The sequence below is a fragment of the Nycticebus coucang genome, chromosome 3 (assembly GCF_027406575.1).
Source record: "Nycticebus coucang isolate mNycCou1 chromosome 3, mNycCou1.pri, whole genome shotgun sequence".
NCBI classification, from domain to species: Eukaryota; Metazoa; Chordata; class Mammalia; order Primates; family Lorisidae; genus Nycticebus; species Nycticebus coucang.
In genome coordinates this window covers 64514212-64539432 of record NC_069782.1, presented here as the reverse complement: position 1 = coordinate 64539432, position 25221 = coordinate 64514212, and the positions used below count along the sequence as shown (strand labels likewise).

At 48.5% G+C, this 25221-nt stretch overlaps 1 protein-coding gene across 2 annotated transcripts; it reads right to left on the bottom strand.

Moving 5' to 3' along the window:
* Positions 1-3404: 3404 nt before the first annotated feature.
* QTRT1 (queuine tRNA-ribosyltransferase catalytic subunit 1) lies at positions 3405-16757 on the bottom strand. 2 transcript variants are annotated; one of them, XM_053583305.1, is made up of 11 exons: positions 16182-16757; positions 15866-15934; positions 15629-15767; positions 8506-8584; positions 8307-8422; positions 5618-5756; positions 5330-5405; positions 5102-5211; positions 4913-5000; positions 4742-4821; positions 3405-3718 (listed from the first exon to the last, which is right to left on the bottom strand). In XM_053583305.1, exons 1-11 carry the CDS (start codon positions 16434-16436, stop codon positions 3694-3696), a joined length of 1176 nt encoding a protein of 391 aa, XP_053439280.1. In that variant the 5' UTR covers positions 16437-16757; the 3' UTR covers positions 3405-3693. The 2 variants fall into 2 exon arrangements, with proteins under 2 accessions (XP_053439280.1, XP_053439279.1); XM_053583304.1 differs by lacking the exon at positions 3405-3718 and having other exon boundaries at positions 4590-4821; positions 16182-16756.
* Positions 16758-25221: the final 8464 nt, after the last annotated feature.

Sequence of the window (25221 nt, the reverse complement as noted above, 5' to 3'; positions counted from 1 at the left end):
CAGAATCTTGACTCTGAAGGAGAACTGTATCTGTCGATCAGAGAAAGTCCCGTTCTTCCTTGTGATGGTTGGATATATAAAACAGTCTTCTGAAGTGCAGGATGAGGCTCACCATACTGGCCGAAGGGCGACACCTCGTGGTGGATCATGGTGATTGTCACCTCTGAGTTTTCCGGCTCTGGAGGAAACTGCAAGCCCCAGAATGCATCTCTGCTTCCGGCCTGCAAACCAGCTGTAGGAGCGTGGGCGCAACGCACTTTGAGGAGGGGAGATGCTGGTGTTTATTTTTCTCTTTTTTTTTGATACAGAGTTACACTTTGTCGCCCTCGGTAGAGTGCGTCATAGCTCACAGCAACCTCAAACTCTAGGGCTCAAGCAATCCTCCTGCTTCAGCCTCCCGAGTAGCTGGGATTACAGGCACCTGCCACAAGCCCGGCTATTTTTGGAGGCGAGGTCTCGCTCTGGATCAGGATGGTCTCAAACCTGTGAGCTCAAGCAATCCACCCGCCTCGGCCTCCCAGAGTAATAGGATTACAGGCATGAGGGCCCGGCCCATACTGGTATTCCTTACCGTCACACCTACACGTGGTGCAAATGTTTACCCATTTTGCTCAAGTAACTCTCCAACATTGTTCCCCTGCCTCTTCAACTTTAGCGCACCACGAATTTATTTTATTTACTTATTTTTGAGGCAGAGTCTTACTCTGTCACCCTCGGTAGAGTGCTGTAGCGTCACAGCTCACAGCAACCTCCAACTCTTGGGTTTAAGCGATTCTCTTGCCTCAGGCTCCCGAGTACCTGAGACTATAGGCTCCTGCCACAATGCCCGGTAATTTTTTGGTTGCAGTTGTCAGTTGTTTAGCAGGCCAGCGGGGGGGCTCAAACTCGCCAGCTTTGGTGTATGTAGCCGGCCTCCTATTCACTGAGCTACGGGCCCAGAGCCAATTTTTTTTTTTTTTAAAGACAGTATCAGACTCTGTCTCAAAAAAAAAAAAAAAAAAAAGGCATCCCGCTCAGTCCCTAGTGCTTTAGGCGGGAGTGCTGTAGCACCCTCATACCTCACTACCTCTCAAACCCCTGGGCTCAAATGATCCTACTGTTCTCAGACTAGGTGGAACAGGTGGAATTACCGACCCAAGCCAACACACTCTACCAGTTTTTCTTACTTTTTGCAGGTAGAAAGTCTCACTGTATTACCCAGGCTAATCTGAAATTCCTGGGCTCAAATGATTCTTCCTCTTCAATCACCTAAAATGCTGGCATTAATAGAAAAAGTTATCTTAGTTATTTACTGGGCCTATTCATTTACTGGGTGATTGCTATAGTCTTTTTTTTTTTTTTTTTTTTTTTAAGACAGAGCCTCAAGCTGTAGCCCTGGGTAGAGTGCTGTAGCATCACAGCTCACAGCAACCTCCAGGCCCTCGCCTCAAGCGATTCTCCTGCCTCCACCTCCCAAGTAGCTGGGACTACAGGCACCCGCCACAACGCTTTTGGTTGCAGCCATTGTTATTTGGCAGCCCGGGTTGGATTTGAACCTGCCATCTCTGGTGTATGTGGTTGGCGCCTTAGCCGCTTGAGCCACAGGCACTGAGCCAATTGCTATACACTTAATGCTTGTGATTCCCCTCCCCTCCCAAGACTCCTATGCCGAAACCCATTTTTTTTTTTTTAAGAGACTGGGTTTCACTTTTATCGCCCTGGGTAGAGTGCTGTGGCATCACACAGCTCACAGTAACCTCCAACTCCTGGACTTAGGCAATTCTTTTGCCTCAGCCTCCCAAATAGCTGGGACTACAGGCGCCTGCACCCGGCTATTTTCTTGTTGCAGTTTGGCTGAGACTGGGCTTGAACTCACCACCCTCGGTATATGGGGCCGGCGCCCTACCCACTGACCCACAGGTGCCGCCCTGAAACCCAACTCTTAAGGCCATGTTATTTGGAGGTGGGACCTTTGACAGGTAATTAAGGCATAAGACCAGAGACCTAATAAATGTGATTCAGGCTCTTATAAAAGAGACCCTGGCCAGAAAGCTGAGTTGCACCTTTGACACTTTTAGGTTAAGGGAGGTGGGGAGAGGGAGATGTAAACATGAAGCAGGTCCTAACAAGAGACTGAATCTGCTGGTACCTAGATTTGAATTTCCCAGGCTCCAGAACTGAGAGAAATAAATTTCTGTTGTTTATTTTATATTTTACATTTTTTTGTTTGTTTCATTTGGAACAGAGTCACTCTGTTGCCCAGGCTAGAGTGTAATGGTACCAGCCTAGCTCACAGCAACCTCAAACTCCTGGACTCAAGCAATCCTTTTACCTCAGCTTCCCAACTATCTACTTTAGTAGAGATGGGGTCTAGCTCTTTTTTTATTTTTTTAGAGACAGAGTCTTTCTTTCTCGCCCTTAGTAGAATGCTGTGGCATCACAGCTCACAGCAACCTCCAGCTCTTGGGCTTAGGTGATTCACTTGCCTCAGCCTCCCGAGTACCTGGGACTACAGGCACCTGCCACAACGCCCAGCTATTTTTTGTTGCAGTTTGGCAGTAGCCGGGTTCGAACCCGCCACCCTTGGTATATGGGGCCAGCGCCCTACTCACTGAGCCACAGGCACCGCCTGGGTCTTGCTCTACCTCAGGCTAGTCTTGAACTCCTGAGCTCAAGTAATCCACCCACCTCACCCTCTCGGAATGCGAGGATTATAGGCCTGAGCCAGCATTCCCAGCCTATCCTTTTCTTTTACTTTTTTAGAGACGGGTTTTGTTGTTTCTTGTTTTTGTTTCTTTTTTTTTGAGACAGTCACCCTCAATAAAGTGCCATGTGTCACAGCTCACAGCAACCTCGAACACTTGGGCTTAAGTGATTCTCTTGCCTCAGCCTCCCAAGTAGCTGGGACTATAGGCACCTACCACAATGCCTGGCTATTTTTTATTGCAATTATCATTGTTTAGCTGGCCTGGACTGCGTTCAAATGCGCCAGCCTTGGTGTATGTGGCTGGCGCTTAACCACTGTGCTACGGGCGCCAAGCCTAGAGACAGGGTTTTTGTTGCCCAGGCTGGAGTGCAGTGGCAAAAGCACAGCTCACTTCAGCCTTGCACTTCTGGACTCAAGAGATCCTCCTGCCTCAGGCTCCTGAGTAGCTGGGACTATAGAGCTGTTACCACACACAACTAATTTATTTTTAGTATTTCTGTAGAGATGTTTCACTGTATTGCCCAAGGTGGTCCGGAACACCTAGCGTGAAGCAGTCCTCCCACCTCAGTCAGCCACAGTCCTGGGATTATAGGAGTGAGCCACCACACCCAGCCAATTTGTTATTTATAAGCCCCCTAGTTTATGACCTTTTTTGAGAATAGCCAAATGGACTAAAGTTGTGACAACGACCAAATAATTTCATTTATTTGACCCTTAGTGTCCTTCTCTGTAAAGTGGGAACATAACTATACATGCATCATAAAACTGCAAGAATTGGCTCAGCGCCTGTGGCTCAAGCGGCTAAGGCGCCAGCCACATACACCAGAGCTGGTGGATTTGAACCCAGCCCAGGCTGCTAAACAACAATGACGGCTGCAACCAAAAAAAATAGCCAGGTGTTGTGACAGGTGCCTGTAGTCCCAGCTACTTGGGAGGTGGAGGCAGGAGAATCGCTTGAATCCAGGAGTTGGAGGTTGCTGTGCTGTGATCTGTGATGCCATGACACTCTACTCAGGGTGACAGCTTGAGGCTCTGTCTCAAAAAAAAAAGTAGACTATAAATGTCTTAACACAATAACTAAGAAAATGCCATGAAGGCTAATTTAACCAGTTCGATGAAAATATTTCAAATTGTATATATATACCAGTGCATGGTGCCTCATGATCGCATTAATGTACACAGCTATGATTTAATAAAAAACAAAAAACTGCAAGAAACTGCCAGGCATGGTGTCTCATGACTGTAATCCTAGCACTCTGTCAGGCCTAAGCAGGTGGATTGCTTGAGCTTAGGAGTTTGAGACCAGCCTGAGCAAGATCGAGACCCGTGTCTACTAAAAATAGGAAAAAAATATATATATCCAGGCACTGTGGTGGTCGCCAGTAGTCCCATCTACTCAGGAGGCTGAGGCAAGAGGATTGCTTGAGCCCAAGAGTTTGAGGTTGCTGTGAGCTCTATCATGGCACTCTATCCAGGGTGACAGAGTAAGACTCAGTCTCTATAAGAAAAAATAAAAAATTAAATACATGAGAGCCATTTAGAACGGTGCCACACCAACTAGATCACACCTATTGTCATCACTGTTTACTAAGTGATAAAACCAAGCCACTACCTCTTGATGTTAAAGACCTTTGGTGAGGACTTCCCCACCCTAGACCTGATTCCTCATTTGCAAAAATGGGAAAGACAGCTGTGACAACTTCCAGAATCACTGGGGGACCTGGGCCACAGGAAAAGGAAAGTAACTCCCACTCGGGGGGGCACATGCTGGGCTGTCCCTAGTGGTTTCTTGTCACCAACTCCTGCCATGCTTACTTGTTATCAGTGTTCTCAACTGCAGGGATGCTCAGGACAGGTAGGGGACCAAAACAGGCCACCTCCCCAAGAAGACACAGACACACTCTTTAAGTTAGAATTAAAAAACTTTCCAAAAAAAATCCTTTAACAACTTCCAGCCCCTTCCTCCCTTCCCTGATGCCAACTCAGTCCAGTGTGATTCCTACAGAAGCCAGGGCTTCAGTGGCCCAGGTGGGACAAAGGGAAGGGTCCCCATACATTGTACCCATGAAGTCACGCACAAACTCAGGGAAGCGCTTCTCCACAATGCTGGTGCGCATGTCGCTCATCAGGCGCAACTGCAGGGATAGGGGAGTCAGGGTCAGCAACTGGTGCTCAGGAGGCCAGTGCCCGCCCCAACCCTTTCCTGTCCCAGGGACACTGGCCCACCTGGTAGGCAATGTTGTGCACAGTGAGGTGGTGCAGGGCAGCTGTGTTGTCACTGTGCAGCAGCGCGTGTAGGAATGCCCGGCTGTGCCTACGGACAAGGATGGAGGGTGCAGCTTAGCAGGGGGCGTGGTTCAGCACAGCCAGCCCTGCCCCCTCTCCCCAGCCCTCCCAAACCACCACCTGGCCTACTTCTGGCAGGTTGGGCAGGTGCACTGTGGGTCTATGGGACCAAAGTCCTTCTCGAACAGCTTCTTCTTCAACTGTAGGTTCCCAGTGGGCACCAGAGCAGAGCCAAAGCGCTAAGGGAAGAAGATGGGGAAAGGCTGGTCATACAGGTCTCTACCCTCCCTGTCCTACCACCACCTTAGCCCCAACCCCCTACCCTATCCCACTGTCTACCAGTGCCCAGAGCCTCACCGCCGTCCGTGTGGGGAAGACACAGTCAAACATGTCGCATCCGAGAGCAACACAAACCACCAGATCAGTGGCATAGCTGGGGAGAGGAACAGAGAGCCTCTAGCCTTGAGACTGGTCTTCCTAGGCCCCCTCCCAAAACTAACTCCCCTGGACTGCACCTTATTTTCACAGAACCACCCCCATGAGACAGCCACCTGCTCCTCAGTCTCCTCAGTCTCCAACCAGGACATTCCCACAAAACTACATTCCACATTCCACAGGAAGTGCTCTGCCTCCCTCTTGACTTACCCCACCCCCATTAGGTATCGGGGCTTGTCCTTAGGCAGGTGGGAGGTACTCAGAGCCACCATCTTCCAAAACTGGGCTTTGCTCTCGCCCCCACTCAGGCCACCAATGGCAAAGCCAGGCACATCCCTCTTGGTCATCTCTGGGGATACAAGTAAGGTGAGGGATGACCAGACAAGAGGAAATGTACCTTGTCCTCATCCCAGGGCCACAGTCCCTCAGGGAGAGATACAGAAAGAGAGACACAAAGACAGATGGTCTGTCTAGGAGAAGGTCTCCTCGTGATATGAGCTTCCAGTTATTGAGTGACTAATGTATGCAAGACTCTCCCCATGAACCGTCAGCAGAGGTACTCCTTTAGCTGAAACCTTTGAAGCCAGATGAGTTTCAGAATTTTCCTGATTTGAGAATAAAGAACATCTCATATACTGATAATAGCTGGTCATTAAACACTAACATTTCTGCAACAAAATATGTGAGGCTTCTCAGGCACTGTGGCTCATGCCTCTGCTTAGGGAACCAAGACAGGAGGATCACTTGAGGCCAGACTGGGCAATATAGCACTCTGTAAAAAAAATGTTTTTTTTTAATTTACAGGCCAGGCCTGTAATCTTAGTACTCTGGGAGGCTGAGGCAGGTGGATTGCTTGAGTTCAGGAGTTGAGACCAGCCTGAGCAAGAGTGAGACCATCTTCTACTAAAAAATAGAAAATCTGGCTCGGCACCTGTAGCTTAGGTGGCTAGGGCGCCAGCCACATACATCAGAGCTGGCAGTTCGAAACCAGCCGGGGCCAAAAAATACCTGGGTGTTGTGGCGGGTGTCTGTAGTCCGAGCTACTTGGGAGGCTGAGACAATAGAATTGCTTGGGCCCAGGAGTTTGAGGTTGCTGTGAGCTGTGATGCTACAGCACTCTACCCAGGGCGACAGCTTGAGACTCTGTCTCAAAAAAAATAAATAAATAAAATAAAAAATATATATATATATTTATAAATTAAATTTAAAAAAAATAGAAAAACTAGCAGGGTATGGTGGCACACGCCTATAGTCCCAGGTATAGGGGAGGCTGAAGCAAGATCGTTTGAGCCCAAGAGTTTGAGGATGTGAGCTTTGATGACTGCATGGCACTCTACCCAGAGCAATAGAATAAGACTCTGTCTCAAAAAAAAAAAAATTTATAGTCCAGGCGTGATGGCACACAGCTGTAGTCTCAGCTACTTGGAAGGCTAAGGAAGGAGGATCACTGGAGCCCAGGAGTTTGAGGCTACAGTGAGTTATGAAGATGCCATGGCACTCTACCCTTGGCACAAAAGAGTGAGACTATGAGCCAGGCATGGTGGCTCACTCCTGTAATCTTAGCACTTGGGAGGCCAAAGAGGGTGGCAGGTGCCTGTGGTCCTAGTTACTTGGGAGGCTGAAGCAAGAGAATTGCTTGAGCCCAAAAGTTTGAGGTTGCTGTGAGAATCTGTCTCCAAAAAAAAAAAAAAAAAAAGAGTAAAACCATGTCTTTTTTTTTTTTTGAGACAGAGTCTCACTATGACACCCTCAGTAGAATGCTGTGGCATCATAGCTCACAGCAACCTCAAACTCTTACGCTTAAATGATTCTCTTGCCTCAGCCTCCAGAGTAGCTGGGACTACAGGCGCCTGCCACAATGCCCGGCTATTTTTTTGTTGCAGTTGTCATTGTTGTTTAGCAGGCCTGGGCTGGGTTTGAATCTGCCTGCCTCGTGATGTGACCAGCACCCTAGCTACTGAGCAATGGGCTCCGAGCCATTAGCCTTAATTTAAAAAATAAAAAAAAAGATAGCTCTTCATGAAGACTTGGTTTCCACATTTTATTTTTAGACAAAGTCTCACTTTGTCACCTTGGGTAGAGTACCATGGCATCACAGCTCACAGCAACCTCAAACTCTTGGATTCAAGTGATCCTCCTGCCTCAGACTGCTGATTAGCTGTGACTACAGGAGCCTGCCACCACACCCAGCCTGGCTTCCACTTTCATATATATCCATGCACACTGAATTGTGACATGAACTGAAGTGCAGACAGTGGGTCTCTTTTTTTTTTTTTTTGAGACAGAGTCTCACCATATCACCATTGGTAGAGTGCTGTGACATCATAGCTCATAGCAACCTCAAACTCTTGAGCTTAAGCCATTCTCTTGCCTCAGCCTTCCAAGTAGCTGGGACTACAGGCGTCCACCACAACGCCTGGTTATTTTTTGTTGCAGTTGTCATTGTTATTTAGCTGGTCCAGGCTGGGTTCAAACTTGCCAGCCTCGGTGAATGTGGCCAGCGCCATAACCACTGTGCTATGAGCACCAAGCCAGTAGGTTTCTTTTAAAAAGACTTACTGGGATTGACACCTGTAGCTCAGTGAGTAGGGCTCCAGCCACATACACCAAAGCTGGCGGGTTCGAGCCCAGCTGGGGCCTACTAAACAACAATGACAACTCCAACCAAAAAATAGCCAGGCGTTGTGGCAGGCACCTTTAGTCCCAGCTACTTGGGAGGCTGAGGTAAGAGAATCGCTTAAGCCCAGGAGTTTGAGGTTGCTGTGAGATGTGACATCACGGCATTCTACCAAGGACGACAGAGTGAGACTGCCTCAAAAAAAAAAAAAAAAAGACTTACTGGAATGGTAAAGACGGTTAGGAAAGGTTTGAGGACAAAATGGGATTTTAACAAGGACACCTTCTAAGCAGGTGGCACGGAGATCTTCGTCCAGGCCACCCTGGATGATGGCGAAGAGGTTTTGCTTGTCTGGCCGTTGATGGGCTGCAATGCACCGGTCCAACCACCGGATTGACCTGTAACAGGGGCCCGGTCACAAGGCCATAGGAGAAGGATCCCCTACCCTAACACGTACACACACATACACAAACACACACACCTGTACATGGCCTCCTCCACTCGTGGCCCTGTCACGGTGCTGCTCACAACGTCGTCCAGCTGCATGATGATATCTGAGCCTGAGGGTGAATAGGAGCACCATCACTGGGAAGGCCCCACCTCTCCTTGGGAACAGGTTGGACCCCTCTAAGAACCCTTCTAGGGTTTTGCTGACTCCTAGTTGGTTCTCCCAATCTGTTTATACAGTGGAAAGAGGAAGGTTTTCCGAATGTGGATCGGATGTTGCCTCCCCCAACCTAAAATCCCAAAATAGACAAAGTGATTCCTCACTACAAGGTCCAGCATCAGAAGACAGGGAAGCCAACCAAGCACCTATCAGTAGAGCTGTGGTTAAATAAACCATGGTACAGCCCTGAACAAAAGTTCCTGTAATCCAGCCAGCGCGGTGGCTCAAACCTGTAATCCTAGCACTCTGGGAGGCCGAGGAGGGTGGATTAACTGAACTCACAGGTTTGAGACCAGCCTGAGGCAGAACGAGACCTCATTTCTAAAAATAGGCATTGTAGCCAGCACCTGTAGTCCCAGCTACTTGGAAGGCTGAGGCAAGAGAATTGCTTAAGCCCAAGAGTTGGAGGTTGGCGTGAGCTGTGAGCAGTGACTCCACAGTACTCTACCAACAGTGACAAAGTGAGACTAAAAAAAGTTCTTTTCCCATAATTCCAACATCCAGAGACTTGACTTTTTTTTTTTTTTGACATAGAGACAGAGTTTCACTTTTTTTTTGAGACAAAGCCTCAAGCTGTAGCCCTGGGTAGAGTGCCATGGCATCACAGCTCACAGCAACCTCCAACTCCTGGGCTCAAGTGAGTCTCCTGCCTCTGCCTCCCAAGTAGGTGGGACTACAGGCACCTGCCACAACGCCTGGCTATTTTTTGGTTGCAGCCGTCATTGTTGTTTAGTGGGCCTGGGTTGGATGAACCCGCCAGCTCAGGTGTGTGTGGCTGGCGCCTTAGCCACTTGAGCCACAGGCACTGAGCTGAGACAGAGTTTCACTTTATCACCCTCAGTAGAGTGCCATGACATCACACAACTCACAGCAACCTCCAACTCCTGAGTTCAAGCGATTCTCCTACCTCCACCTCCCAAGTAGCTGGGATTACAGGTGCCTGACACAACACCTGGCTATTTTTTGGTTGCAGCCATCGTTGTTTGGCAGGTCTGGGCTGGATTCCAACCTGTTAGCTCAGGTGTATGTGGCTGGTGCCTTAGCTGCTTGAACCACAGGTGCTGAGCCCCGGCTATTTTTTTGTTTCAGTTTGGCATGGGCAGGGTTTAAACCCACCACCCTTGGTATATGGGACCGGTGACTTATCCACTGAACCACAGGTGCCACTCCAGAGACTTTTCTTTTCTTTTTTTTTTTCCCCGCAGTTTTTGGCTGGGGCTGAGCTTGAACCTGGGGCCAGCGCCCTACCCATTTGAGCCACAGGCGCAGCCCAGAGACTTTTATCTTTTTTTTTTTTTTTTGAGATAGTCTCACTCAGTCACCCTGGGGTTGAGTGCTGTGGCAGCATAGCTCACAGGAATCTCAAATTCTTGGGCTCAAGCAATTCTCTTGCCTTAGCCTCTCAAGTAGTTGGGACTACAGGCGCCCACCACAACACCTGGGTAGTTTTTCTATTTGTAGAGACAGAGTCTCACTTTGCGTAGGCTGGTCTTCAACTTCTGAGCTCAGGAAATCCACTTGCCTCGGCCTCCTAGCGTGCTGGGAATACAGGTTTGAGCCACCCTGCCTGACCCAGAGAGTTTTCTAAATAAAAAGCTTTCACAGAACAAAGGGGATTTTTAGTATTCTGCATGATACTATAATAGTGAATACATGTCATTATGTGTTTGTCCAAACCCATGGAATGTAGGACACTAGAATTGAACCCTAATGTGAACTATGGACTGGATCAAATGAATTGCTCCCGGGCGGCACCTGTGGCTCAGTCGGTAAGAAGCCAGCCCCGTATACCGAGGATGGCGGGTTCAAACCCGGCCCTGGCCGAACTGCAACAAAATAAAATAGCCGGGCATTGTGGTGGGCGCCTGTAGTCCCAGCTGCTTGGGAGGCTGAGGCAAGAGAATTGCTTAAGCCCAGGAGTTGGAGGTTGCTGTGAGCTGTGTGATGCCACGGCACTCTACCCAGGGCCATAAAGTGAAACTCTGTCTCTACAAAAAAAAAAAAAAAAAGAATGAATTGCTCCCCAAAATTCAAGGAACTGAGTATAAGGTAAACTGACAACATAACACCATAAGGACACAACTAGCCCCACATAGTCCAAGGCCTTCAACAAGTAAATGCAGAAGCAACCTTCATACATACAAGCAAACTAGAGGAGAAAAGCACTTTATGATAGTGGAATTTCAAATGATTTTTCATTGACCTGTCAAGAAATACATAAAATCCTTACTTCAAAAAGGGGGAAACTTTTCCTACTTCAAAAAGAAGGAATTAAGCCTCCATTTCTTGTTTTTTTAAGATTAAAAGAGACAAAATTTGGGCGGCACCTGTGACTCAAAGGAGTAGGGCACCAGCCCCATATACCAGAGGTGGTGGGTTCAAACCCAGCCCCAGCCAAAAACTGCAAAAGAAAAAAAAAGAGAGACAAAATTTCAGGTAATGAAACTATATGATACTACAATGATGAATCACGTCATTATACAGTTGTCCAAACCTCTAGAATTTACAAAATCAAGAGTGTAACCTGGGGGCGGCGCCTGTGGCTCAGTGAGTAGGGTGCCGGCCCCATATGCCGAGGGTGGTGGGTTCAAACCCTAGCCCTGGCCAAACTGCAACAGAAAAATAGCCGGGTGTTGTGGCGGGCACCTGTAGTCCCAGCTGCTCGGGAGGCTGAGGCAGGAGAATCGCGTAGGCCCAAGAGTTGGAGGTTGCTGTGAGCCGTGTGACGCCACGGCACTGTACCCGAGGGCGGTACCGTGAGACTCTGTCTCTACAAAAAAAAAAAAAAAAAAAAAGAGTGTAACCTGGCTTATCGTACCCTCAATGAATCCCCAACAATAAAAAAAAAAAAATCAAGAGTGACCCTGAATGTAAACCTGGGACATTGGGGACAATGATCTATCAATGTAGGTTCATCAATGATAGTAAATGTACCATTCTGGCAGGGGCCTGCTCTAGAAAATAAAGTCCATTAAATAAAAAGAAAGAGGGGTGCTTTTTTTTTCTTTACATGCAGAAAAACCAATTGAAGGAGGGGTGCATTTTTTGTATAGTATGGCACACTCATTTGGCAGCAAAATTTGAGATAGTTAAAATCTTTCTTAAAATCCAATATAGTGGTGGCACCCATAGCTCAATGGATAGGGCACTGGCCACATACACAAAGGCTGGAGGGTTCAAACCCAACCCGTGCCCGCTAAAACAACAATGACAATTGCAACAACAACAATAAAAAAAAATAGTCGGACATGGTGGCGGGTGCCTGTAGTCCCAGCTACTTTGGAGGCTGAGGCAGTAGGATTGCTTGAGCTCAGGAGTTTAAGGTTGCAGTGAGCTATGATTATGCCATGGCACTCTACCCAGGTCACATAGTGAGAATCTGTCTCCAATTTAGTTTCTTACCATAGAAAAGGCTCGAAGAAAAATACAGTTTAGGGGTGGTGCCTGTGGCTCAAAGGGATAGGGCACCAGTCCCATATGCTGGAGGTGGTGGGTTCAAACCCAGCCTCAGCCAAAAAAAGAAAAATGCAGTTTAGGGGCAGCACCTATGGCTCAAGGAGTAGGGTGCCGACCCCATATACCAGAGGTGGCGGGTCCAAACCTGGCCTGGCCAAAACTGTAAAAAAAAAAAAAAAAAAAAGAACTTGACGCAAGGGAATCACCTAAGCCCAAGACTTGGAGGTTGCTGTGAGCTGTGTGACACCACGGCACTCTACCGTGGGCAATAAACTGAAAACTCTGTCTTTACAAAAAAAAAAAAGAAAGAAAAGTACAGTTTAGTATGGGGATTCATAAGCATTGATGTAATAAAAGTGAAGTATATATACCCTATGATCCAGAGATTCCACTTGTGGGTAGATACCCAAAAGAATTGAAAACAAGGACTGATGGGCGGTCCCTGTGCTTCAGTGAGCAGGGCGCCGGCCCCATATACCGAGGGTGGCGGGTTCAAACCCAGCCCCGGCCAAACTGCAACAAAAAAATAGCCGGGCGTTGTGGCGGGCGCCTGTAGTCCCAGCTACTCGGGAGGCTGAGGCAGGAGAATTGCCTAAGCCCAGGAGTTGGAGGTTGCTGTGAGCTGTATGATGCCACAGCACCCTACGGAGGGCAATAAAGTGAAACTCTGTCTCTACAAAAAAAAAATAAATAAATAAAATAAATAAAAAAGAAAACAAGGACTGAAACATGTATTTGTACATCCATACCCTATGCTACACTGAAACCTCAAACTCCTGTGCTCTCTCTATCTCAGCCTCCCAAGGAGATGAGCCTACAGGCAATGGCACAATACAGGGCTAATATTTCTATTTTGTTGAAGAGGTGTGTCTCACTCATGTTCAGGCTGGTCTCAAACTCCTGGCCTCAAGTGATCCTCCTGCATCAGCTTCCCAAAGTGCTTGGATTATGGGCAAGGGCAACGACCTAAGCCTAAATCATATCCCCTTTGTCAAATAATACTTCTTCACTGGGGCAGTGCCTATGGCTCAGTGAGTAGGGCACCAGTCCCATATACTGAGGGTGGTGGGTTTGAACCCGGCCCCAGACAAACTGCAGTAAAAAAAAAATATATAGCCAGGCATTGTGGCAGGTGCCTGTAGTCCCAGCTACTCTGGAAGCTGAGGCAAGAGAATCGCCTAAGCCCAAGAGCTGGAGGTTGCTGTAAGCTATGATGCCATGGCACTCTACGGAAGGTGACAAAGTGAGACCCTGTCTCTAAAAACAAAACAAACAAACAAACAAACAAAAAAACTTCTTCACAACTATCCACTTATCCACTTTTTCACTAAACTTATAAAAATATACAGGTTTCCTGATTCTTTGGATCTTCACTTCTTTACATTCTTGTGTCATACTGTGTCATATTAACAAAATTTGAATGCTTTTCTCCTGTTAATCTATCTAGTCCAGTTTCCTTAGTACTTCACAGGACTTTTTTTGTTCAGATAGTCTCACTCAGTGGCCCTGGGTAGAGTGCCATGGTGTCATAGCTCACAGCTGCCTCAAACTCCTGGGTCTGAGTGATCCTCTTGGCCAGCCTCCTGAGTATCTGCAGGCTCCTGTCACAACACCTGGCTAATTTTTCTGTTTGTAGTAGAGATGGGGTCTCGCTTTTACTCAGGCTGGTCTGAACTCCAGAGCTCAGGCAATCTACCTGCCTCGACATCCCAAAGTGCTAGCCACAGCACCTGGCCAGTACTTTACAAGATTGAGAAAATGTTAATCATCATTTTCGAAGAACTGAGGATATTATTAGAGACAGGCAAGGCCTACAGCCTCCCCCAATTCCCTTATTGCCACCATTATTTCAACAGTTTATTTGTTCAGTTAATATTAAGAGAATTTTGGGCAGCGCCTGTGCCTCAGTGAGTAGAGTGGTGGCCCCATATAGCGAGGGTGGCAGATTCAAACCCGGCCCTGGCCAAACTGCAACAAAAAACAGCCGGGCGTTGTGGCAGGTGCCTGTGGTCCCAGCTACTTGGGCGGCTGAGGCAAGAGAATCGCCTAAGCCCAGGAGCTATGGCATCATAGCTCACAGCACTCTACAGAGGGGGACAAAGTGAAACTCTGTCTTTGCTCACAGCAACCTCAAACTTCTGGGTTAAAGTGAACTTTCTGCTTCAGCTTCTTGAGTAGCTGGGACCACAGGCGCCTGCCTCTAGTCCAGCTCCTTTTTCTATTTTTAGTAGAGACAGGGTCTCACTTTTGCTGAGTCTGGTCTCCAACTCTTGAGCTCCAGGTGTCCTCCAGCCTTGACCTCCCAGAGTGTTAGGATTATGGTTGTGGGCCACTGCACCCGAGCCTATGAATTCCCTTATATATATATATATATGGGGAAAAAATGGATAAGAATAACGATAATAATAAAAACTTCTAGGGCGGCGCCTGTGGCTCAGTGAGTAGGGTGCCGGCCCCATATACCGAGGGTGGCGGGTTCAAACCCGGCCCCAGCCAAACTGCAGCAAGAAAATAGATGGGCCCTGTGGCGGGCGCCTGTAGTCCCAGCTGCTCGGGAGGCTGAGGCAAGAGAATCGCGTAAGCCCAAGAGTTAGAGGTTGCTGTGAGCCATGTGACGCCACGGCACTCTACTGGAGGGCGGTACAGTGAGACTCTGTCTCTACAAAAAAAAAAAAAAAAACAAACTACTACAGCCAGGCAATGTGATAAGAGATTTAGTGATATTACCTTATTTATTCTTTTTTTTTTTTTTTTGAGACAGAGTCTCACTTGGTCACCCTGCATAGAGTTCTGTTGCATCATAGCTCACAGCAACCTCAAACTCTTGGGCTCAAGTGATTCTCTTGCCATAGCCTTGGGAGTAGCTGGAACTACAGGCGCCAGCCACAACACCAGCTGATTTTTCTTTTTTTTGTAGAGACAGAGTCTCACTTTATGGCCCTCGGTAGAGTGCCATGGCATCACACAGCTCACAGCAACCTCCAACTCCTGGCCTTAAGAGATTCTCTTGCCTCAGCCTCCCAAGTAGCTAGGACTACAGGCGCCCGCCACAACGCCCAGCTATTTTTTGGTTGCAGTTAAGCTGGGGCCGGATTTGAACCCGCCACCCTCGGTATATGGGGCGGGCGCCTTACCGACTGAGCCACAGGCGCCGCCCCAACACCAGCTGATTTTTAGGGACAGGGTATGGCTCTTGTTCAGGGTGGTCTGGAACTCGTGAGTTCTCAGATCCACCTGCCTCACCCTCCCAAGTGCTAGGATTACAGGCGTGAGCCACCATGTCCAGCCTACCTCATTTATTCTTGTCAGCAGTCTTACTAAGGATGTACTTATTAGGTTTTCCCCCATTGACCTGGCTGCATTGGAACTAAGGAGGAAAAGCGTTATTGCTCAAAATCACACAGCACCCAAGCATCAGCGCCCACCTCACATCCACTCCGGATATACAAGGGAAAGGGCGGTTCCCCGGGAGTCCGCTCACCTAGGGCGTTCTGGATCTGCACCGACTTCTCTGGGCTCAAAAGGGTCTCATCACCGTCGTAGGGGGAGCGAAAGCGGACGCCCTCCTCAGTCACCTCGGACAGAGACACCAAGGACACCATCTGGAAGCCGCCGCTGTCCTGGGGGAAACCCCACCGCAGGGCTGTCACGGGTTGGAGATGGGGGACCCCTCACTCTACAGAAGTATCCTCGGATCCCGGCCCTAACCCCACCTCACCGTCAGCAGATTATGGGGCCAATTCATGAAGCCGTGGAGACCGTGGGCTTTCTGGATTAGCTCCGGGCCCTGGGTTGGGAGAAGAATGTCCGTTTAGGAGTGCGCAAGACACTGGCCGCCCGTGTGGGAGGACGGAGATGAACGGCTTTTCTCCCCGCTGCTCTCTCACGCCCAGCACAGGGCCTGTACCACAGAGGCGCACAATACGGTTTGCTGACTGACTTTTGGAGGTATGCGGGAACCTAGGGGATACCCCCTGATTCCCCAAGCTCCGCCACCGCCCTGCCCACCCCAGGGTAGAGGGGTCCCCACCCACCGGCCTCAAACCCAGATGGTAGGTGTTGCCCAGGCAAATGCGGCAGCCCAAAGCGTCCAGCTGCTCGGCCGTGATGCCCTTCATGGTGGCTTGCGTGCCCACTGGCATGAACACCGGAGTGGCCACTGGCCCGTGCGGCAGCCGTAGCACGCCCGCCCGAGCCCTGGAGCGGCTGCATTCGGCCACCAGCCGCATGATCCGCGGAGCCGAATCCAGGGTAGCCGGAGTAGCCGCCGCCGCCATCTTGACTGCCATAACCACGTGGGCTACGAAACACTGTGGGAGGCACCATATTGGTTGTGATCACGTGACTCTTGCCATCTGGGAGAGCATCACGGATCCATGGCAACGGACGCTGACCCAGTTTACCTCAGCTTGGAGCCTACTTGACTCCAGCTTACAGCGCGCTAACCGGAAGAATTAAATTGTTCTGGGTTTGAATCCCTTCCTGCCACTCTTTGCCTTACAATTAAAGCCTCTCTGAGCAACAATTTTTTTTATTTGAGACTGGGTCCTACTTTGTAGCCCTCAGTAGACTGCTGTGGCGTTATACCTCATAGCAACCTCAAGGCGTCATAACTCACAGCAACCTCAAACTCTTGGGCTCAAGCCATCCTCTTGCCTCAGTCTTGCAAGTAGCTGGGACTACAGGTGCCCGCCACAACATCCAACTATTTTTAAAGACTGGGATCTCCCGGGCGGCGCCTGTGGCTCAGTCGGTGGGGCGCCGGCCCCATATACCGAGGGTGGCGGGTTCAAACCCAGCCCCGGCCAAACTGCAACCAAAAAGTAGCTGGGCGTTGTGGCGGGCGCCGGTAGTCCCAGCTACTCGGGAGGCTGAGGCAGGAGAATCGCCTAAGCCCAGGAGTTGGAGGTTGCTGTGAGCTGTGTGAGGCCACGGCACTCTACCGAGGGCCATAGGAAGAGACTCTGTCCCTACAAAAAAAAAAAAAAGACTGGGATCTCCCACTTGCTCAGGCTGGTCTCGAACCCGTGAGCTCAAGTAATCCATCCACCTCGGCCTCCCAGTGCACTGTGAGCCACCGCGCCTGGCTTCTGAGCAACAATTTTTATTTTATTTTATTTTTAAATAAAATAAAGTGATTATCTTGCGTCAGCCTCCCAAGTAGCTGGAACTATAGGCGCCCACCACAGCACCTGACTATTTTTTTTTTCGTAGTTGTCATTATTGTTTAGCAGCCCAGGCAGGGTTCGAACCCTCTAGCCTCGTTGTATGTGGCTGGTACCCTAACCACTGAGCTACGGGTCGCTGCCTCAGAGCAACAATTTTATCCTGCATGAAATATGAAGATTTGTTATATGAGCACCATCTCAGCATAAGGACGCTGTTAAAGATTGATTAAGGCGGATGAGCTCTACAAAGTGCCCGGCACACACTTTAGTCCTATCTCATTGCTTTGTTTTTTTTTTTTTGCAGACAGAGTCTCACTTTATGGCCCTCGGTAGAGTGCCGTGGCCTCACACAGCTCACAGCAACCTCCAACTCCTGGGCTTAAGCAATTCTCTTGCCTCAGCCTCCTGAGTAGCTGGGACTACAGGCACCCGCCACAATGCCCGGCTACTTTTTGGTTGCAGTTTGGCCGGGGCCGGGTTTGAACCCGCCACCCTCGGTATATGGGGCCGGCGCCTTACCGACTGAGCCACAGGAGCCGCCCTCTCATTGCTTTGTTACAAGAGCTTAGACCAGGACTTACCACATAGTTAAGTTTCTTTTTTTTTTTTTTTTTTTTTTTGTAGAGACAGAGTCTCACTTTATGGCCCTCAGTAAGAGTGCTGTGGCATCACAGCTCACAGCAACCTCCAACTCCTGGGCTTAAGCGATTCTCTTGCCTCAGCCTCCCGAGTAGCTGGGACTACAGGTGCCCGCCACAACGCCCGGCTACTTTTTGGTTGCAGTTTGGCCGGGGCCGGGTTTGAACCCGTCACCCTCGGTATATGGGGCCAGCGCCTTACCGACTGAGCCACAGGCGCCACCCACATAGTTAAGTTTCAGTTTTCACCTATATATATGCCCCACTAACCCCAGACTCCATGCCACACAGGGGAGGTGGGAGTCAAGGATTTATCCAGCGCTGTTTGTGTTCTATCTATAATAACAGTATGTAATATATAATAATCGTGGGCCTATTATATATATATATTATATATCCCCCACTTACCTCAGACTCCATGCCTACAGGAGTAGGTGGGAGTCAAGGATTTATTCAGCGCTGTTTGTGTTCTATCTATAATAACAGTATGTAATATATAATAATTGTGGGCGGCATCTGCGGCCTAGTGGGTAGGGCGCTAGCCCCATATACAGAGGGTGGCGGGTTCAAACCTGGCACCGGCCAAACTGCAACAAAACAATAGCCGGGCGTTGTGGCGGGCGCCTGTAGTCCCAGCTACTCGGGAGGCTGAGGCAAAAGAATTGCCTAAGCCCAGGAGTTGGAGGTTGCTGTGAACTGTGACCCCACGGCACTCTACCGAGGGCGATAAAGTGAACTCTGTCTCTACAAAAAGAAAAAAATATATATATATAATATAAATATACACACACACATATATACATACATATATAATAATCGTTATTGTTAGATATAAGAATGATGTCTATCCTGATCAGCAGAGGGCGCCATTGACCCAGAACATTTCCTCTCAGATGACAACTATCTCAAATGCAGCTACTCTGGGCAAAGACCAGATCTGGGAGGCTCAGCCTCTCTCTTCTCCTGTAAGAAATCGGGCGGCGCCTGTGGCTCAGTCGGTAAGGCGCTGGCCCCATATACCGAGAGTAACGGGTTCAAACCCGGCCCCGGCCAAACTGCAACCAAAAAATAGCCGGGCGTTGTGGTGGGCGCCTGTAGTCCCAGCTACTAGGGAGGCTGAGGCAAGAGAATCGCTTAAGCCCAGGAGTTGGAGGTTGCTGTGAGCTGTGTGAGGCCACAGCACTCTACCGAGGGCCATAAAGTGAGACTCTGTCTCTACAACAAAAAAAAAAAGAAATCTAATGATACCAGTTTCTCAGGCTGGTGGTTCATCCTCTGTGAAGCGGCAACCAGAAGATGCCCCCCAAAGGGACCCACATCAGGGCCTTTCCATTTGCTCTTTCCTTTGCAACATTAATTATTTCTGAATTCCCCATGTATGACTCATATTTTTCACTGCTTTTGCCGTACCTCAAAAAATTTTGGCCCCCTTCCCCAATGTCAAGAACACTGCTTCTTAGTGGCATCCGTAGCTCAGTGGGTAGGGCGCCGGCCACATACACCCCGGCTGGCAGCTTCGAACCCAGCCTGGGCCAGCTGAACAGCAATGACAACTGCAACAACAAAAAAATAGCGGCGTTGTGGTGGCGCCTATTGTCCCAGCTACTTGGGAGGCTGAGGTAAGAGAATTGCTTAAGCCCAAGAGTTTGGGGTTGCCATAAGCTGCGACGCCACGGTGACACAGTGAGACTGTCTCTAAAAAAAACAACACTCCTCGGGCGGTGCCTATGGCTCAAGGAGTAGGGCACCGGTCCCATATGCTGGAGGTGGTGGGTTCAAACCCAGCCCCGGCCAAAAACCACAAAAAAAAAAAAAAAACACTCCTTAAGGTGGAACATGATGTTTCCTTTAAAGAAAAATTTTAGGCTAGGGTCGGTCCTGTGACTCAAGGGGTTAAGGCGCCAGCCACACACACCAAAGCTGGTGGGTTGCAATCCAGTCCAGGCCCAACAAACAACATTGATGGCTCAAACAAAAAAAAAAATGGCCGGGCGTTGTGGCGGGTGCCTGTAGTCCCAGCTACTTGGGAGGCGGAGACAGGAGAATCGCTTGAGCCCAGGAAGGAGTTGGAGGTTGCTGTGAGCTGTGATGCTACAGCGCTCTACCCAGGGGGACAGCTTGAGGCTTGGTCTCAAAAAAAAAAAAAAAATCTATATGATTTGAGTTCCCAGGCACTTCATCGTTTTGATTTATTTTTATTTTTTTTTGCTTTCAATTTCAGCTGGCTGTTCACTCTTCTTGGTTTGAAGGTTTTTTTTTCTTATTCTTTTTTTTCTTTCATGTTCTTTCTTTAGCGATTCTCTTGCCCTTTGCCACCCAAGTAGCTGGGACTACAGGCACCCACCACAATGCCAGGCTATTTTTTGGTTGCAGACATCATTGTTGTTTGGCACCTGGGCTGGATTGGAACCCGCCAGCTCAGGTGTATGTGGCTGGCTCCTTAGCCACGTGAGCCACAGGTGCCGAGCCTGTTTTGAATTTTTTAAAAATTTTCATGTGGACCAACTGCACTATATGTTTGTTTTATGCACTTCTCTGTATTTTTAGAATTTCACATTTTAATGAGTACTAGCACATTCAGAAAGTATAAAAGGCAACCTCACTCTCACCCCATCAACCCAGCTGCCCCTTCAGACTTTCTTGTAACATATTTTATTACATTTTTGTGTCCTTCCAGTATTTCTTCATGCAAACAAAAACAAGCACAAAGCTAAAAACATACATATATGTAGTCCTTTTATACAAAAGGAGGCCTCATCTTACACTGGTGGGCTGCACCTAGCTTTTTGTCTACACCTTGGAGATCATCCCATGGGTCTAGGCTAAAGCAAATCCATCTTGTATACTAGTCCATCTTGTTGATTTCTTGTTTTGAAAATTATTTTTTTTTTGGCTGGGGCTGGGTTTGAACTCGCCACCTTCGGCATACTGGACCAGCGCTCTACCCCTTTGAGCCACAGGCGCCGCCCTTGAAAATTATTTTTAATTTTTTCTTTCTTTTTATTTATTTATTATTTATTTATTTTTTGCAGTTTTTGGCCAGGGCTGGGTTTGAACCTACCACCTTCAGCATATGGGGCCGGCACCCTACTCCTTTGAGCCACAGGCACTGCCCTTTTTTCTTTTAGAGACAGAGTCTTATTTTGTCACCTTCGGTACCAAGTGTCGTGGCATCACAGCTCACAGCAACCTCCAACTCCTGGGTGTAGGCGGTTCTCTTGCCTCAGCCTCTTGAGTAGTTGGGACCACAGGCGCACACCACAACACCTGGCTATTTTTTTGTTGCAGTTTGGCTAGGGCCGGGTTTGAACATGCCACCGCCCTAGGTTATGAAGCCGGTGCCTTACTCACTGAGCCACAGGTGCTGCCCTTTTTTTAAGTTTTTGATAGAGAACGGAGTCTCATTATATAACCAAAGCTGGTCTTGAACTCCTGGGCTCAGTGATCTTCTCTACTTGTCCTCCCAAAGTGCTGGGATTACAGATGAGCCACTGTGCCCAGCCATCAAGTCAGGACTTCAGATTAAGTCCCTAGATTTCTACTTTATCTACTAATACTGTAAATCCCACTGTTAGATCAGAACAACCTTGACTGTAAATCCTGCTCTCAGGCAGACTCACATAGCATCCTCATCAATTGCCCAGCACATTGCTTCCCTATCGTGTATGAGCCCTGGAAATGGCTTCTCTTCATAAATCCCCATTAAATTCTTCATGAGAAATTGCATATATCAGCATCATTATTCTGCTTCCCACCTTCCTAGGCCTTTGGGGGTAGATTTGCACAAACCTGCTTACCAGGAATATCATACCAACACATGAGTCTCTTAGTTTTTTTTTTTTGGCAGTTTTTTTTTTTGGTCAGGGCTGGGTTTGAACCCGCTATCTCCGGCATAATGGGGCCAGTGTCCTGGCCCTTTGAGCCACAGGCACCGCCCTCTCTTTGTTCTTTTTAACAGTTGCCTATTATCCCAAAATATGAGTGCACCGTAATCATATATGGAATCCACCATTGATTTGATTTTCACTTGAGTTGTAATTTTTTGTTTCTACAAACAATGCTGCAATGAAAACCTTGGATGCACAAGACTATGAGGAAAGGGCCAAGGAAGGGGAAGGGAGTGGGGAGGTTAGGGTGGAGTGAGGGTAATGGGTGGGGCCACACCTACAGTGCATCTTTGCATCTTAGAATGGGTACAGGCGAAACTCACTAAAGGCAGAATACAAATGTCTGCATACAGTAACTAAGAAAATGCCATGAAGGCTACGTTGAACAGTTTGATGAGAATATTTCAGATTGTATATGAAACCAGCACATTGTACCCCTTGATTGCACGAATGTACACAGCTATGATTTAACAATAAAAAATAAAAATAAAAAAAAACCTTGGATGTAAATCATTTCATGAGGCAGCAAGCGTATTTTTAGGACAAAATTTCAGGAGGATGATTAGGTCATTAGTGGTTTTTTGGCTAACACTTGATGACCCAGGCCAGCCCCTGAGTCTAGAGAATACCGTATCTACTAAGGCCAAGGCTACTTTTTGGTAGAGAGTGCCATTGCCAGATATTTTCCAAGACTCCTCTACAGCAAGAAGTACAAGGCTCCAATCACAAGTTGGCTCAAAAGCCAATGGAGAAGAAGAAACAGGCCCCTAGGCTAGAACCCATAAGAGCTGGAGGCAGCTACATCTAGACTACAGAGATTGATGAATCTAAGAACACTGCATGTCAAAATTTACAAGATGCAGCTAAGCACAGTGGCTCACACCTGTAATTCTAGCACTTTGGGAGGCCAAGGAGGGAGGATCACTTGTGGCCAGTTTGAAAAATTGAAACATTGGCTCAGCACCTGTAGCTCAAGCAGCTAGGCACCAGCCACATACACTGGAGCTGGCGGGTTTGAATCCAGCTTGGGCCCACCAAACGACGACAACTAACTAATAAATGGCCAGGCATTGTGGTGGGTGCCTATAGTCTCAGCTACTTGGGATGCTGAGGCAAGAAGATCATATAAACCCAAGATTTTGAGGTTGCTGTGAGCTGTAACGTCACAGCACTCTACCAGGGTAACAACCTAGGACTGTCTCAAAAAGCAAAAAAAAAAAAAAAGGCCAGGCATGGTAGCTCACGCCTGTAGTCCCAGTACTGTGGGAGGCCGAGGCAGGTGGATTGTCTGAGCTCAGAGGTTCAAGACCAGTATGAGCGGCAGTGAGCCAGAGTAAGCCCCGTCTCTACTAACAACATCAAAAACAGCCAGCACCGGGCAGTGCCTGTGGCTCAGTCGGTAAGGGGCTGGCCCCATATACCGAGGGTGGCGGGTTCAAACCCGGCCCCGGCTGAACTGCAACCAAAAAATAGCCCGGTGTTGTGGCGGGCGCCAGCTACTCGGGAGGCTGAGGCAAGAGAATCACTGAAGCCCAGGAGTTGGAGGTTGCTGTGAGCTGTGTGATGCCACGGCACTCTACCGAGGGCTATAAAGTGAGACTCAGTCTCTACGAAAAAAAAATAACCGGGTGTTGTGGCAGGCGCCTGTAGTCCCAGCTACTTGGGAGGCTGAGGCAAGTGAATCCTAAGCCCAAGAGCTGGAGGTTGCTGTGAGCTGTGAGGCCGTGGAAGTCTACCAAGGAGGACAAAGTGAGACTCTATCTCTAAAAATAAAAAAAAAAAGAAATGGTGGCATATGCCTGTAGTCTCAGCTATTAAGTAGGCAAGGCAGAAGAATCACTTGAGGGTGGTGCCTGTGGCTCAATGAATAGGGTGCCAGCCCCATATACCAAGGGTGGTGGGTTCGAACCCAGACAGATCAAACTGCAACAAAAAATAGCTGGATGTTGTGGCGGGCGCCTTTAGTCCCAGCTAATTGGGAGGCTGAGGCAAGAGAATTGCCTAAGCCCAAGAGCTGGAGGTTGCTGTGAGCTGAGACGCCATGGCACTCTACCAAGGGCAACAAAGTGAGAAAAAAAAATCATTGGTGCAAGGCTGGACGCAGTGGCTCACACCTCTAATCCTAGCACTCTGGGAGGCTGAGGTGGATGGATTGCCTGAGCTCACTGGTTTGAGACCAGCCTGAGCAAGAGCAAGACCCCATCTCTAAAACTAGCTGGCCATTGTGGCAGGTGCCTGTAGTCCCAGCTACTTGGGAGCCTGAGGCAAGAGAATCACTTAAGCCCAAGAGTTTGAGGTTGCTGTGAGCTGTGATGCCACAGCACGCTACCCAGGGTGACCTGGTGAGACTCTGTCTCAAAAAAAGAAAAAATAGAATTGGGCTGAAAGATATTATGAAGATGACCAGAGCCTGGCACTAATGCCCAAAGAGATTCAAGAAAAGTTTATGAATATACCGTACCAGGCATTATTCCTACTATGGCAACACAGCAGCTAATTAGCAGACAAAAAGGCATGCCTTTACTCATATGAATGGCAAAACATAACTATAGTCCAGAAAGTAGAAGGGAAGAGGAGAGTGTGGGGAGGGGAGGGGGGAAATGAGAGGAGGGAGGGTATTCGGAGGGACCTCACCTAATGTGCATGATGCAATAGTACCTTTCAAAACTATTAAGAAATGAGTATAGGGTGGCACCTGTGGCTCAAGGAGTAGGGCGCCGGTCCCGTATGCTGGAGGTGGCGGGTTCACACCCAGCCCCAGCCAAAAACCACAAAAAAAAAAGAAATGAGTATAATTGTGATGGATGTGTTAGTTCAATGTAAGCATTTCACATTGTATATTGAAGCAGTACCGTGAACCCCATAAATGCATCAATGTACAAAGTTATGATTTAATAAACAAAAAAAGCTTGCCTTTGAAGAATGCACATATATAAAACATAATGTGTCAGGCAGAGGGTGGTGGGTGCTGGTAACAAGAGAACAGAGTGGAATAGTTGGGAGGTGGCTTGAAAGGATGAGGAAGAGGCCATACTCAGATCTAAGGAAGCATCCTACAGCAAAATCCTTGAGGTTGGAATGTTTCTAGATTCCTTGCTGGGCAGGGAGATCGGTGTGGCTGGAAGAATTCAGCAGGGAAGCAGATGAAGATGGGGAGGTGACAGCGTGTGATGCCGGATCCTGGAAAGGACTTGTATTTTCCCGAGCCTAGTTGGAAGGTAGGGCTTTCTTAGGTGAGCATGGAGGGAACCTAAGGGTAGTGCACAGCAAAGGTTCAGAGGCACCTACTCAAGAATGATGGCGCCCCTCCCCTGGGAGGCCTAGGGGTTTCTGGGCTGATCACTGGAGATGGTACTAAGGACGTGGATTCAGCACAGCTGA